This window comes from Prionailurus bengalensis, chromosome C1, assembly GCF_016509475.1.
Source record: "Prionailurus bengalensis isolate Pbe53 chromosome C1, Fcat_Pben_1.1_paternal_pri, whole genome shotgun sequence".
Lineage (NCBI taxonomy): Eukaryota > Metazoa > Chordata > Mammalia > Carnivora > Felidae > Prionailurus > Prionailurus bengalensis.
The window spans coordinates 174,956,063-174,972,677 of NC_057345.1; the positions used below are offsets into that span (position 1 = coordinate 174,956,063).

Genomic DNA, 16,615 nt, shown 5'->3' on the forward strand with positions numbered 1-16,615 from the left:
AATATTTAAAAACAAAACAAAGGCATTTTCTACTCTTTTCCTGTCAGTAATAGAGAAATACAGGTAGCTCCTGATGTTTAAGAAGGCATATTATAAATCGTATGTATAATTATACTTTAAAACCTTAGGCAAAACACTATAACCAATTCTTCTCTTAATCTCATTTCCCTACTTTCAAGCTTTGAAGTCTAAGTAATATTGTATTATTAATATTTAGTCTGTTTATATTCCTTCAGTTATGCTATTAATCAAATATATATCAAAGCTTATTTTATCAGCAAACAGTATTGCTGATTTTGTTTCATGTTTGTCAAACCTGTGAAAATTTGCATTTTTAATCAGAATGTTTTTTCCACGAGGTAACTTCAAGGAACATAGCTCAGTCTGTTGGTTCTTGTACTTGAAACAGACACTCTTAGGGACAGGAGAGACTGGCTTATAGCCCAAATCTGCATTGATGACTTGAGGTGGTAGAACCTTTATTTGGGTAGGACACTTGTGAACTGTATTTTTTTGCTGTTGTTTTGTAGGTTTTTAAAACATTGAATTAGGTTCTGGTGACCTTAAATCACATGACTCTGAAAGAATTAGATCTCTGGGCTCATGTTGATTTGTCAAGTTACATGAGTATAACCTATATTTATGATATATTTTACAATTCTTTCATGAGGACCCAGTATCTATTTAATATGAAAGTGGATAACCATAGGTGAAATAAATGAATTAGATATTTTAGGCCCATATTACTTTGTTATTTTTTTTAACTTTTTTTAACCTTTTTATTTATTTTTGAGACAGAGAGAGACAGAGCATGAATGGGAGAGGGGCAGAGAGAGAGGGAGACACAGAATCGGAAGCAGGCTCCAGGCTCTGAGCCATCAGCCCAGAGCCCGACGCGGGGCTCGAACTCACGGACCGCGAGATCGTGACCTGAGCCGAAGTCGGACGCTTAACCGACTGCGCCACCCAGGCGCCCCGAACTTTGTTATTAATATGTAACTACAACGTGTATTCTACATATGGTTTTAATAAACTGTCTTCTTTTTTAGGTTTTGAAAGTACTGAATTGACTCCTCTTGCTGCAATATGCGTGAAAATATATTCTGGAGGAAAAGAATTAAAGGTGGATGGCTCTATTCAAGTTTCTCTCCCCCTTATACATACAAATGATGTAAGTGCAGGGGATCAGATACCTGCCTGGACATTTGATATGAACATAGGTATGTGAGCTACGTGAAAATACTCTGAATATTTTCCTTTTGGGTGTTTGAATGTTTGATTTTAAAGATAGGTTTCCATATTACTATTAAATATTTTTTCAGCTTTATTGAGGTATAATTAGCAAATTTTTATATGCTGACTATAGAATAATTAAAAATTAATGTGTCTTATTTAAAACATTAAAATATATCATTTATATTTGAATGATTTATCTTTAGTAGAGTACTAAATCAGTAATGTTATAATTTTAAGCACTTTGTCAATGACCAGAATTTGGCCCCACTTTGATTAATATAATACAATTGTGGGGAAAATGATGCCAATATGTTACATGTAAAGAATAGTATTATTTATTCACATTCCTTTTTTATTAAAGTAAGCACTATGCCCAACATAGGGCTTGAACTCATAACCGAGATCAAGAGTCGTGTGCTCTACTGGCTGAACCACCCAGTCACCCCTCCCTTGCCTTTTATATTTCCCAAGATCTTTAACAGAAAAGTATAAATAAATTTTTAAAAAACTATTTCTACTCTTCTAGGTTTTTGTTTTGATAAGCAATATGAACTTATATCTAAAAGGTTGGTTAAGGCAATTAAGAAATGTATGTTAATTTCATGAAAATAAACGACATTGTGCTATTAAGATACAGAGTGGTTATTAAAAAAAAAAACCTCAGGTACCAATTTTGGTCCTGAGTTTAGTCTCCTAAGTAGAAGTACTTTTTCTTTCTCTGCTTCCCTTGGTTTTGTTCTTGTGTTTCCATGTAAATAAGAGGAGTGTCTTTAAATTACTAAAAAAAGGGGGGAGGGGGCGGGGGATATGATCCACAATTGTTTTGGATGAGTCAAGATACAGAGCCTAGACAGTTTCACAGGATTTGATTTCTCTCATGTTTTCTCTGTGTTAATACCTTTCTGGGATAAGATTTACCTTCAGAGTGGCAAGAAGAGAGTGTAGGTGCTCTGACTTGACACACAGGTTGAAGTCCAATGGAAAGAGATTCTTTTCCCAATAGCAATTGCGCAAGCTCTTGGATTCACTGCAGTTATAGAATTTTCATGCCCATCTCCGAACCAGCCTTTGTGGTCTGCAAATAGAATGTACAGATTTATTTAGGCTTAAGATTCTGTGTTGGAGGGCCAAACTAATCATGTGGACTGAGAATATGGAGCAGTTAACCTTCAAAAGAGATTTGGAATGAGATTTCACTGCAGTTGGATTGGAAGGGTAGTTAGGCAAAAAAAAAAAAAAAAAAAAAAAAAAATCCAAATACCTGTTTACTACAAAATGTAAACAATAATATATAGTTGCCACTGTTTTAAAAAACATGTATATAAGTAAAAAGGATAGTTGTAAGAGAAAGTCTCTCAATGTGATTCTATACTCAGTACTGCACTTCTGTCACCAAATGTGGGGGTGTTTTTCTCACACCAAGCAGTTCTCTACCAGCTGGGTATCCTAAAATTCAATTCAGACACTACCTACCTAGAATTAGCATCAGATTCCACAGGTTAAAGGCTCAGTCTTCCAAGAGTGTCCCCTAACCCCCACCTCAGAGGCCAATTACAAGTCCAGTTTATCATCTGTGCTTCTGACCAACTGGCTATAAACTGGAGGTTCCCATGATCTTCTCCTCAACCTTGATAGTTGCTAGAACAGCTCACAGGAAAACAGTTTACTTACTATATTATCAGTTTATTATAGAAGAATATCCTCTCCTCTGGGTGCATCCCCTCCCACCACCTCCATGTGTTCACCAGCTCTGTTCTTCGAACCCTGTAGTTCAGGTATTTTTATGTAGGCATGATTGTCATTGACCATTGGTGATTGAACTTAATCTTCAGCCCATCTCCCCTTTCTGCAGGAGTAGGGTGAAGCTGAAAATTCCAACCTTCTAATCACTTGGTGGGTTTCCCTGGCAACCAGCCCAATCCACAGGGATTTTCCAAAAATCACCTCATTAACATGAACTCAGGTGTGGTTGAAAGTGGCTTGTTAGGAACTACAAGAGGTACTCTTTCCATAGGTAACATTGCATTTTATTACATAGATAACTCCAAGGATTTCCAAAGCTCTGTGTAAGGACTGGGGACTAAAACCAAATATAATATATTGTAATCATTGGATTAAGAGCTCTAAGCCCTAGATTCTAGTCCATTCACCAGCAGTGTGATTTTTTAAAAAAAATGTTTATTATGAGAGTGAGAGAGATTTATTTACTATGAGCGTGAGTGAGAGAAAGAGAGCACAAGCAGGGGAGGGGTAGAGAGAGAAAATCCCAAGCAGACTCTACTCAGCACAGAGCCTAAGGCGGGGCTCGATCACGAACCCATGAGATAATGACCTGAGCCGAAATCAAGAGTCCAGTGCTTAACCAACTGAGCCACCCAGGCATCCCACCAGCCATGTGATTTTGAACAAATCACTTATTTGGGCCTGAATTTCCTAATTTGTTGAATGAAAGAATTGTTTTAAAACAACATTTTATTTTTTTATTTTTTTTTTCAACGTTTATTTATTTTTGGGACAGAGAGAGACAGAGCATGAACGGGGGAGGGGCAGAGAGAGAGGGAGACACAGAATCGGAAACAGGCTCCAGGCTCTGAGCCATCAGCCCAGAGCCTGACGCGGGGCTCGAACTCACGGACCGTGAGATGGTGACCTGGCTGAAGTCGGACGCTTTACCGACTGCGCCACCCAGGTGCCCCTGTTATGCTGAACTTTATAAAAGATCTGGGTTTTACTGAATTTTTTTCTATGGATGGCATTTTATTAGATAGTATTTTTAAAAACATTCTTAGAAATTACATTCTAAAAGAGCTATGCCAACAGTAATAGACCAAAACAGTATTTAATAAAAAAATTAATGAGGCCATAAAACATATATTACAAGTGTTTAATCAGAATCCTGGAACAGGTGACAAATAGCCACCTATTGATAAATTTCAATTTCACTATTCACATCCTTAAAACCTATCTCAATATGTACAATTTAAACATTATTCGGAGAGTTGTGATTTCTCTAAATAATGTGTACATTCTTAGTTTATTTATAATGATTTTCTTTCCTTTAGTCATAACAATCATTCAAATCATCCCATTGTATATATTACAATATAAACTATATTTTGATATAATATGTATTATCTCATGATAATATATTGCCAGAGTCTTCATAATTTTTGAAAGAGTTCTGCAAAAACAGTCTATACATGACTGTCAGCAAACTCCTATCAGCCTTAAAGATCTATACATTAACTGATTGGGATTTTTTTACTTACCTTTTTAGGTGCTTGGGTAAATCATGGCCAGGGAATGGTCAAGGAACATAACAATCACTTCGTCTGGACATATGATGCACCACGTTTGGGCTACTGGATAGCTGCTCCACTTCCAGGAACTAGAGGTATTGTAAAAATGAAACAAAAGGCATTTGAAAAAATCCAAATAGTCAAATTGGAATTGATATCACTAGATCTCGATTTTATTCTAAACTTTGCCACTTACAGACTGTATGATGTTGGAAAAAGCTTCTAGTCTGTTGATCTCCGCTTTCTTTTAATTTTTTTCATGTGTATAAGAAAAGATTAAGCTCTGTGAACTCTGAGGTTTTTATAGCATGATGTCTCATGAATCTGTAAAGTGTAAAGTTTGTTCAATAAAGCGTTTACTTTTCACGAATACATTTTACCCAGATCAGTTAAAGCGTTGGGTTGCAAGCAACAGAAACAGATCTTAGATAATTACATAAAATGTATTAGGATGCAGGGAGTTCATAGGATCCCAGGGAAGGCTGAAGAACTAGGTACTAAAAGGCAGGAATCCTAGGGCACCCGGTTACCAGGCCTACTTGACTGTCTTTGCAGAATTGCTGCTCCATGTACAGCTGACTCCAACCCTTTGTGATCTTTTCCTCACACTGTTCCTTCATTCTAGAGATAGAGTTTGGTTTGCCCGGACATGGGTCATGAGCACACCCCTGGGGTGAGGGCTATTGAAAAATAGTGTCCCCAGATTTTCTCAGTATATGACATGTGATACCCCAAATGAAGGTTGGCCTGACATAGGAGCTGAGGGTGGACAAAAACTAAGTCTTGTCCACTAGGAATGATCTATTCATGTTCTAGGTGAAATGAGTATTTTATTTTTCCTAGATTGGACATGCTATCAGATTATTTATATGATTTAAAGTAAGGAAATCTTATACATGCATCTTGAGTTGTATAAATCTCTCAAAATACTCAAACATTGCATGTTTTATCCATTAAATCTTCTTAAAGTCTTCTAACCTGCTGTAGTGTAGTCTGATTGCACCACGGGCTTAGTATCATTTTCTGGGCCTTTTGGGTGCTCACTGTATCAATTGAATTGCTTCGTGGCTTTGCCTGTCGCCAGCTTTGCTAAGTCAGCTTCCAGCCTTCATCATCTTCTTGCTCTGGTCTCTTACGACATTCTCCTTTAACCTGTGGGTTTGTTTATAAAAACAAAACCAAGCAAAACCATCAGGGTCATTTTAGTGAAGCTTTGCGGGAGTGTGAAGGTTGAATGCATATGTCGTTCCTACATCTTTAATCATGTGTCAGAGAATTCTTTTGGTTTGTTGAGTGTTTTGGCTCCCAGCTGAGAGGCAGCTGCAACCTGGCTATTTCATGCTAGTCAGGCACAGCCCCAGTGCACACCCTGACCCAGGATGTGGATGACATTGCACATACATTTCTCTGCAGCCTTCTATCACCTAACTTTGTTATGGCGGCCTGTTAATAATTCGAAGGCTCTCAGTTCTTTCTGAAGATGTCTTTTTCGATAGTTTAATTTTTATCATTTTATATTGACAGCCTTTGAATTTTAAACCATGCAAGGTAACAAGACTTTTTTTTTTCAATGAAGCTAACATGTAATATTCCAATAGAAGAAATATGAGCCATTTAACCATTATGATCAAGGGGGATGTTCTCTCTGTTTTTGTTTGAACTTAGTACTTATGAGATTATTTATTCAGAAACCAGAGGGTGGTTACTTTTGTTCTTCATGATGCAAAATATCCTGCAGTCTTGCCAGCTGTCTGGCCATATTTCATTCTAGATTTGCAACTATAATGAAATATTGATGAAAAAGAACAATTAATATTTAATACTCAGCTCAACTAAATCCCAGTTATTTCATTTCCAATAAAAATAACCCAGGGAACACTTGAGTTTTATAGAGAAGTGTACTTTCCATTAAAAATATACCTGAAATCAATTTATAGAAGATGACTATGAATTACAAAAGCCAAATTTTCCAAAGTAGGTGGAAGTTTTGTTTTAGCTTATAGTTCAGAGAAGATTTTGTGTGAATCAGAGTATGAAAATAGAAATGTGGGATTCCCATTTAGTTTGAATTAGATACCTTCTAGTGATGCTTTTGAAAAATCCATTCTGCGAGCCTATCACAGAGGAACACTATACTAGAAATATGGATAGCTTGATTGTAGCTCTGGCTTTGCCGATAATTTATCCGGCTGAGTTTGAAATATGTACTTGCCTATCTGAGCGTTAGTTTTCTTATTTCTAAATGGTAGGAGTCGGATATGATGATCCTTAATGCCCCCTAAAATTTTAGATTGTGAGTAAAATCACATTTTGTAAAATCAACATTGGTCTTCTGATGGACTAGGTGCTGGAGCTACTTAAAGTTTAGCCAATAACATACTAAATCTGTTTTTTAAATACATTTTGAATGGAATTCTAGAATTCCTTGGAAAATAAGTGCAAGAAATTAAAATCAAGTGATTGCTATCGGCAAGTAGACAGCTGAGTAGAGTTTAATAAACAAGTACTTATGACAGTTTTTAAATATGCACTTTCAAATACATTTAAATAAAAATATAATTTCCTGCCTTTTTGACTCTTTTTAGGCATACACACAAACACACAGATGCATACTTTTTGGTGTTGTCATGTATATAAAATTTGGGAGAAACCCAAAAGTATCAGCCTCGTGTGTCCAAAAGGGAGTTCTGTTGGAATTGTGTGCTATGAAAAGTGTTACTCTATTGTGGAAACATAGACTTTTAGAGAAGCTGAATTTCACCCAGTTATAATCAAACTACTCCATTGCAACCCTGGATCCTAAATAAGAATCTGCAGATAGAAATGTTACTTTTATTTCTTTTCTTTTTGAAGAAATTTCATATTGTGAGTGCTGTACTTGGTTGTCTATCAGATATGATAAACACTTTGTTAATACTTACCATATATATAGGAAAGTGTGGCTAATACTGGAGTGCCAGTGAAGTTTCATTTAATAACAATGATGTTGTACACTGAGTGCTTATCATGTGCCAAGCACTAAGTGTTTTAATAAGTACTTACTCTTTTTTTTTTTTTAAAGTTTATTTTTTCTGAGAGAAAGGGCAAGTGGGGGAGGGGCAGAGAGAGAGAGGGAGAGAGAGAATCCCTAGCAGGTTCCGTGCTGTCAGCATAGAGCCCAACTCAGGGCTCAAACCCAGGAACCATGAGATCATGACCTGAACCCAAATCAAGAGTCGGATACTTAACCAGATGCCCCTAATAAGTATTAACTCTCTTACTCCTCATAACAAGCCATATAGGTGAGATCTTATAGATATGAAATGAGACACAAAGTAATGAAACTTGCCCCAAAACTAAATGAGAATGTTACAAAGAAATAAATGATGATGTTGGATTTGAGTCCTCCTCTAGAGAAAGGGCTTATTCTACACTCAAATATAAAGGAGCAAAAGGGGCATGTGGTAATGGAGGCTGGGGGTTTCCGAAGGTTAAGGTAGCAACAGGTACCTTCTTCCCTTTTGTTAATAGTATTTTTATACTTCATCCTCACCATATAAGTCTTTATACATGGAATCTCCTGGGGATATTCTGTTCCTCCCCAGAGAGGGTAGAGGGTGGGAGAAGGGTATATATTTAAAGAAATTGCATTAATAAAGTTTTTTTAATGTTTATTTTATTTTTGAGAGAAAGAGACAGGGCGTGAGTAGGGGAGAGGCAGAGAGAGAGAGAGAGAGAGGGAGACACAGAATCCAAAGCAGGCTCCAGGCTCTGAGCTGTCAGCACAGAATCATTGAACCCATGAACTGTGAGATCTTGACCTGAGCTGAACTGGGATGCTTAACTGACTGAGCCACCCAAGCGCCCCAAGAAATTACATTTTGATAATAAGTTTCTTTGAAAAGAAAAAAGAAATAGTGAGACTGGGATTCTAATTGAGGCACTCTGGCTCCAAAGTTTGTATGCATAACCACAATACTACTTCTCCAAAACCTTTCTTACTACCATTATTATTATTTTATTTTTATCAAATAAGATGATGCAAAATTAAAGGATCTAAAGTCTGTCATCCTCAGTCTTTTCTAGGGTCCTTGGTGAAGCTGAAAGCCTCATTCTGGATGTTTCTCGTGGTAGAGATTGCCAGAGAACCACCTGTCTGACCAGTCTTATCACTTTATCACCCTGAATTCATATTAGACTCTACTTGATAATGATCAGTAGACTTGTTATATGTATTTTAAAAAGTTTTTTAAACATTTTGTTTATTTTTGAGAGAGACAGAGACAGAGTACTAGCAGGGGAAGGGCAGAGAGAGAGGGAGACACAGAATCCAATGCAGGCTCCAGGATCTGAGCTGGCAGCACAGAGCCTGATGAGGGGCTCAAACTCTTGAACCATGAGATTGTGACCTGAGCCATAGTCGGACGATTAACCAACTGAGCCACCTAGGTGCCCCTATATGCATTTTTTAACAAAGTGAAATCTTAGTGATATTAAAACAGATTACCTCAACATTAATTGCATTTACGCTCATGCAGAATCTTTTTTTTCCTTTTTTTTTTTTTGAGAGAGAGTACATGCAGGGGAGAGAGAGAGAATCTTCAGCAGGCTCCATGCTCAGTGTGGAGCCCAGTGTGGGGTTTAATCCCACAACCGTGGGATCATGACCTGAGCTGAAGTCAAGAGTTGGGGGCTCAACCAACTGAGCCACCCAGGCACCCCTCATGTAGAATCTTAATAGCCTACACTGATCATCCTAGTGCATTAATCTACTTTTACTGCAGTTAAGGTGATTACAACAGCAGTGTATATCTGAGCTCTCATAAAGAAAGACGGTGGGTATCTTGTGCCTCTGCATGGTGTCTTATTCTAAAGGCCAGACTGAAAGTTGCAACTCTGAATCCTTCGAGTGCCCAATTTTTAGATTCTCTCTAGAAAACCTTTCATACCTATTTACCTTGGCAAATTCCTTTTTGAATTTATCTTTAGATTTTCGTTTATAATTGAATACAGCTACTAAGTCAACCCTCACTACCAACATTCTATCCCCAAACCTCTCTGCACAGAAATATTTTCCCCTAGTTTATTCCACTACATATCTTGCTACCACACCACAGGAGTCAGTTTTACTGCCTCTTGAAGCAGATTTCCTCACTGGCCCAGCAGCAGGGCCTCATGACTTTTGGGCCTGGCTTGGTGCAGTTCAGCATTTGTTTTCATTCCAGAACCTAGGTTGAAGGAATAGCAGCACTTTTGGATATTCCGTCTGGATACTAGAAAATCTTAGCAAGAGGGCAGGGCCATTTCATGCCACTTCATTTAAGGTGCTCACATTTAATTGAACAGAACAAGAACTGATTAAGCCCAACACATAGGGAGTTATGTTCTACCCACAGGGAAGCCGCCATTATAGCTGTGTACACACACTTAATCTGCTTTACCCAGGATAGGACATGATTGAAAATCTGATCTACCTAAAATAATATATTCTCTGTTTTACTTGTTTATATTGAACCATTTAGGTTCAGGTATAAATGGAGACTCAAGGGATATAACTGCCTACCACACAGTGTTTCTTACAGCCATATTAGGAGGAACAATAGTCATTGTCATTGGATTTTTTGCTGTGCTTCTTTGTTATTGCAGGTAAGAAGAATATTAATATGTATAAACACAGAAAACTATCTGATCATAGTATCATGTCAATGTGTTCTGGGTATGACAGTTTATTTATAAAAATCAGCAGTGTGACCTTTAAAATATGTTGATTAAAATAAAACTGGATACAGTCTAAGAGCACTGCATATATAATATATATAATTACATATATATAATATATCATGGGATGGTTTTTAAAAATGAATTTTCTAGGTCATAAGTTTGAACACTTTCTGCTATCTCTTCTCCTGTAGGGACAAGTGTGGTACTCCGCAGAAGAGAGAAAGAAATATCACTAAACTCGAGGTCCTCAAGAGAGACCAGACAACTTCAACAACACACATAAATCACATCAGTTCAGTCAAAGTTGCATTAAAAGCCGAGGACAAGTCACAGTTATTTAATGCCAAAAACTCCTCATATAGCCCTCAGAAAAAGGAACCATCAAAGGCAGAAGCAGAAGAAAGAGTTACCATGGTAAAAACTCGGGACAATTTTAAAGTCTACAATGAAGAGGTTTCATTTCTATCAGCCAATCCAAATAATTACTCAAGAAACCCAACACAGTCTTTGGAGCCCAATGTAGGGTCCAAACAACCTAAACACATTAACAACAAACCATCTTCATCTCTAGGTGATGCACAAGAGGAAAAGCGGTATCTCACAGGTAACGAAGAGGTATATGGACATTCCCACATTCCTGAACAGCTTATGCACATCTACAGCCAGCCCATCGCCATCCTTCAAACATCTGACCTTTTCTCCACTCCAGAGCAGTTACATACTGCTAAGTCAGCTACTTTGCCAAGAAAGGGACAGTTAGTCTATGGCCAATTGATGGAACCAGTTAGTAGAGAGAACTTTACACAGACGTTGCCCAAAATGCCAGTGCATTCTCACACACAGCCCCCAGATGCGAGGGAAGAGAACATTCCACTCGAAGGTCAACAGAGCCTGCCATCCCAAACTTCAGACTGGAGCCGGTATTCAAACAGCTTACTAGAATCTGTTTCTGTTCCTGGAACACTAAATGAAGCTGTTGTAATGACTCCCTTTTCATCAGAGCTTCAAGGAATTTCAGAACAGACGCTCCTGGAGTTGTCCAAAGGAAAGCCTTCCCCCCATCCCAGAGCATGGTTTGTATCTCTTGATGGAAAACCAGTCGCACAAGTGAGACATTCCTTCATAGACCTGAAAAAGGGCAAGAGAGCCCAGAGCAATGACACGAGTTTGGACTCTGGGGTGGACATGAATGAGCACCACTCAAGTAGAAAACTCGAGAGGGAGAAAACTTTCATCAAAAGCATGCATCAGCCTAAGATCCTTTACTTAGAAGATTTAGACCTGAGCAGCAGTGAGAGTGGAACCACTGTCTGCTCCCCCGAGGACCCAGCTTTAAGACACATTCTAGATGGAGGGAGTGGAGCTATCATGGAACACCCTGGGGAAGAGTCTCCAGGAAGAAAAAGCACTGTTGAAGATTTTGAAGCCAATATGTCCCCCACTAAAAAAAGGGGCAGACCACCACTAGCCAAAAAAGATAGCAAGACTAATATCTGGAAGAAGCGAGAGGAACGTCCACTGATTCCCATAAATTAACATCAAGGGTGGTTGTGTCTCTGCTCTCTCGTGTTGTTTATTCTTGCTTCGTGTAAATTGCTGTATGAACTTTCTAAGAAGTTGAGACTGAGCAATCTCATGGTCCCTGGACATGTCTCAAGCAGAGTAAATAGTAAAATGGCAATTCACTAACAAAAGAGAAAGATACCAAGGAATGCTTTTTCTGGCCTATTCTTTTCATTTATTTTTGGGTGATGAATTTGAAGTATCCAAGAGTTCAAAATGTAAAATAGTTTCAAGATGTAAGTTATCTGAAAATGCTCAGCCACTTTAGCCCTCTCTAAAGAACAACTGTGAAATGTGTACTCCTAAAGTTGCTTTCAAAAAATGTTGCTTCTGCTTTGATGACTGCCCCTGTGAAACATTTAGGAATTAAACTGTATTCTTCAGGCATCATAGTCTTGTGAAATGTTACTATTATGTTCTCCTCTGCCTGTCCCTGAAAATAAGGACAAATATTGGGAATTGATGTTATTCTAGAACATAAAGGCCAAACAATATTTTCTTTTTTTTGCAGTCAACAGCATGTGTACTGTGTCAACCCAAAAATAAATCTTACTTTTAAGATGGGCAAGAAGCTACTTGGTGGTTAGAGAGGAAAATGCCAGCTCTTTGGTTGTTTTTAGATATAACCTCACAGAATAATAAGGTGTTAATTTGTTATTTAGAAATATGGAAAATGAATGCTCTGATACTTTCATTTTTATTTTAAAAAATTTCCCCCTGTTTCTAAAGAGAAATGAGCTTAGCTGTCAAGGAAAACTTCTTACCAGTCTGAACATAAAACAAAACAAAACAAAACAAAAAAACAACCCATATCTTTAGTTTAAGACTCATTGATACATGTAGGCAGCTTTAAGATATTTTTTAATTCATTCACTTAAACCTTTTAAACTTGGTTAAAAAATTAGGTTTCTTATGAACACCTAAATATTAACTTATTAAAATATTTAATTTTTTTCTGAAATGTTGATAAACAGGAGAAGAAATTCTATTTCCCTAAGACTCAAAACTATCTCCAGAATTTAGGTATATATCCACATGGTCTCTTCTTAAATCACTTACAGAATTTACAATTCTTTTTCTAGTTTTGGAAGTAATATATCCATATTATTTTCATCATAGCAAAGAGTTCAGTATGAACACACTGAACAGCTATTTTTAATTATAAGTGTCTTCAACTCTGAATTATCATTCATATGTCCTAAAAATAAAGCTCCTTGTTAATTAAAATCAACTCATCCAATTTTCTAAAAATCCCCATGAAGGCAAATGTCTGAAGCAGCTTCCCCTGTCCCTTGGGGGAAGAATAAAACTAAATTGCTTTATTTCTCATTTGCGTCTACTCAACATGGGAGCAACATAGACATGCAAGGCACATAAACAAGTTGCAAGAAGCAAAATTAGCCATATTAGCTGTAGTCAAATTATAGATGGATATCCAGTGAAAGACAACAGCTTTTTTTCCCCAAGATAGACTTCAGCCAGTTTTTTCCTACAATTACTTCAGTTTTTTCTATAACACCTAACCTGTCAGGTCACACTCCTCCCATTCTGTATTAACCCAAAGAACTTAAAAACCCATTTTTTACCCAATCCACAGAAGAGCTAAATATTTGGGGTAATACCTAGGTCTAGTTTTTTGAGGAGGAGGTTTCTTGGTCTACAGAAAGATGCATTAAAAGCGGCATAAATGAAAAGGACTTGGAAAAGGTTAAGGAGTTAGTGCTCTGCTGAAGTGCCTTTGATATAGACTTGCTTTATTGGAAGGATATGAGAACATCTTTCTTTAATGTGCATTTTCTTTGTTAGCCAAATTAAACAGATGTGCAGGTTTTAATTAAAAAATATAGACCTAGTGTTTCATGTTGGAACAATGAATTTTGCATGCAAGTAACATTTCTCTCTTTTGTGTGTTTCTTTGAATCCAGGTTATATTGATAAATTATGTTGTGCCGGAATGAAGTTAGAAACTATATAGTAAGATGTTGCACTTCAATATCTTAAGTTTATATTTTCTCTACCTTTAAATAAAAATATTTCATCTTTTAGTTTGGTAATGGAATACACATGTTGACATAATGGTACACCATTGAAGTATGCCACTTATTCATTCTTATGTAAAGGAAATGAGAAGACGTATCCCCAGGGGCTTTTCTAGAAATACCTTTTCTTTGGTTTCAGAATAAAACCTTATTTTTTTTTTTTAATACACTGCACATTCTGTTCTCAGTGGGGAAGTATAGGCAATTTACCTTTTCTAATGATCAAAAATGTGTAACTTCTCATTTTGAGTAGTTCACAAATTTCCTGTTAAAAAAGCTGAAGCCATCTACTTTTTCTTAACCCAAGTAATAATAAGCCTACAATATTCACATCTTTCTTAAATTTTTAAATTGAAAACCAACACAGTTTTTTGCAAATGTAACTCTAGAGAATTTTGATCACAAATTGTTAACATTTGTGTATCCTTTGTATATACTTTGGCTATATCTTAAAAGCAAAATTATCCTTCAATTAACTGATGGATTCGTTTATGAAAGCACAGCTGTGTGTATTTTTGAATACATAGTATGATCTTGAGACTTTATAAAATCAATTTTTATGACATTTATGCAGTTTAGGGTTTATGCCCTTTTATATAATACACAGTATACCACGAAGGTCACAAATGTTGAGGAATAAAAGCACTTCTTTGCTTTGGCAATCATTTTCAGATCACTCTCTGTGTTTGAATCCTCTGATATCAATACATATAGAATTTTAGGAATCTGTGGGTCAAATAATGTCCCTCAAAATGTATTGACATTGTAAAGAATTTGACCATTTTAATTTCCATCTCAAACCTTAAGTTGACATTTTGCCCTCTTGTTTCCAAGTATTTCTATCTTTTGTATTTCAACAGAGAAATCTCACATTTCACTGTGTTTATTGCCATTATTACTATATTTACTGCTGAAAACTGTAACAATCTGAAGATTTGTAAAATGTTAAACATAGTTCATTAAAGATAATAAATATAAAAATGTACTTGATTCATTCTTTAATTTTGGGTAAACTACAAAACATTTCTCCCTAAACTGTCATTTAATAATGAATAATAATTCAGTTATTACTTCACCCATTATTACACTCCCTATGGAACAATAAATATTATATATTTGAATACCATTTGGTTATATAATGAACTTGATTTCTCTTTATATTTCACGTTTTCCATGTTCACGTTTTTACTGTTAAAGCTAAGTATAGAGAAATTATTTTTCCATTCAACGAGAAGAATTCTTAAGATTGTGTGATAGAATATAAACTAAATTGCAGTACCCAAAATTCCTAAGTGAGAACAAGATACAATATCACCTCTCCACTTAAAAAATTATTTGGACTTTAAACGTGAGAGCAGATACAAGATACTAACACAAAGGTTGTTCACAATTAAGAGTGTTAGAACTTCAAGAGGTCTTCTGCTCACCTAGTTGAACCATACTTAAGTTCAGGCAGTTTGCACTTCGGGGTTTTAGTATGTATGATTTTTTTATATAACCTCTACACCCAGCATGGGGCTCAAATTTACAACCCTGAGATCAAGAAGCAAATTCTCTACTTACTGAGTCAGCCAGGGACACCTAGAATATCTTTTAGAATCCTTATCTTGGCTGCCATGTTTCCAGACATTTTGTATAACTTGTATAAATTAATATTGTAGTAGAAATACCTTTGGTTAGTTCTAATGGGAATTGGGCTCTGAATCCATTTACATTTATAGTGGAGATTATGACCCAGCACTATTGTTTGAGGTAGACACTTCCATTTGGATCCCTGCAGAGTATAAGCTAGGCTGTGGTTACCTTTTTTCCAAGGCCTGATCTCCCACTGGATAGTATAGAGTCTTAACAGAAATAATGCAGTTTCTGGAGGAGTCATGGAAGACCCAAGCTCACAGGGAATGGATTGTAATAGAAAATAGATTTCATAAATCACAAACATAGCTTTCAAACAGATGATGTTCATGAGCTGGTCATCACAGGCTCATCTCAGAAGGGAAATTAATATGGGACGACTAGTATGTAAGAACTATAGGAGAGGTAGTTGGGTGAAGTTAGGTTAATCACTTCTGATAAATTCACTAACAAAATCTCCTATCACAGGTGCCTGGGTGGTTCAGTCGGTTGAGAGTCCGACTTATGGCTCAGGTCATGATCTCGCTGTCTGTGAGTTCGAGCCCTGCGTTGGGCTCTGTGCTGACAGCTCAGAGCCTGGAGACTGCTTTGGATTCTGTGTTTCCCTCTCTCTGCCTCTCCCCTGCTAATGCTCTGTCTCTCTCTGTCAAAAATAAATAAACATTAAAAAAAATCTATCAGTACTTGATAATCGTGACAGCTAATTATGGACGTTTCCCTAAACTACATGCTGTTAATATAGTGCCCGTTAAAATTATACCACAGTGTTCTTTTATCCAGACTGCTTAAAATCACTTTTTGGCCTTCTTTTTATAGGTAGATTTCTCTATTATGGTTTACAGTGAAATAAACTAATTCTATCAGTAAGCTGTCTCTGAATCAATTGTGGGGTTAATTCAAGAACTCTGCTCTATTGTCCCTAGATTTGGATTTATTTGCTCCATCAAAATCCTTGATTTGCTTACTTTCTTTATCCTTTATTTTGAACCTCTGCTTATTTTAGGATTATGGACTTATGTCCATTGTTTTGTTTTTTTTTTTATAAAAACATTTTCAGAATTTGACTAGAAAAAGTCATCTAGAAATAAACCATATTGATTTTAATCAATATATAATGTTAAATACCAAAAAGGTAATAAAATC

General features: G+C 36.5%; 1 protein-coding gene across 1 annotated transcript in view; it reads left to right on the forward strand.

Moving 5' to 3' along the window:
- The window catches only part of FAM171B (family with sequence similarity 171 member B), a 66,988-nt gene extending 52,166 nt beyond the window's left edge, over positions 1–14,822 (forward strand). Inside the window, exons 5-8 of the mRNA XM_043577246.1 lie at positions 1,050–1,220; positions 4,514–4,630; positions 10,037–10,160; positions 10,427–14,822. Coding sequence (XP_043433181.1) covers positions 1,050–1,220; positions 4,514–4,630; positions 10,037–10,160; positions 10,427–11,771 — 1,757 coding nt within the window. The 3' untranslated portion in view covers positions 11,772–14,822. The remainder of the gene's footprint in view (positions 1–1,049; positions 1,221–4,513; positions 4,631–10,036; positions 10,161–10,426) is intronic.
- The last annotated feature ends 1,793 nt before the right edge of the window (positions 14,823–16,615 follow it).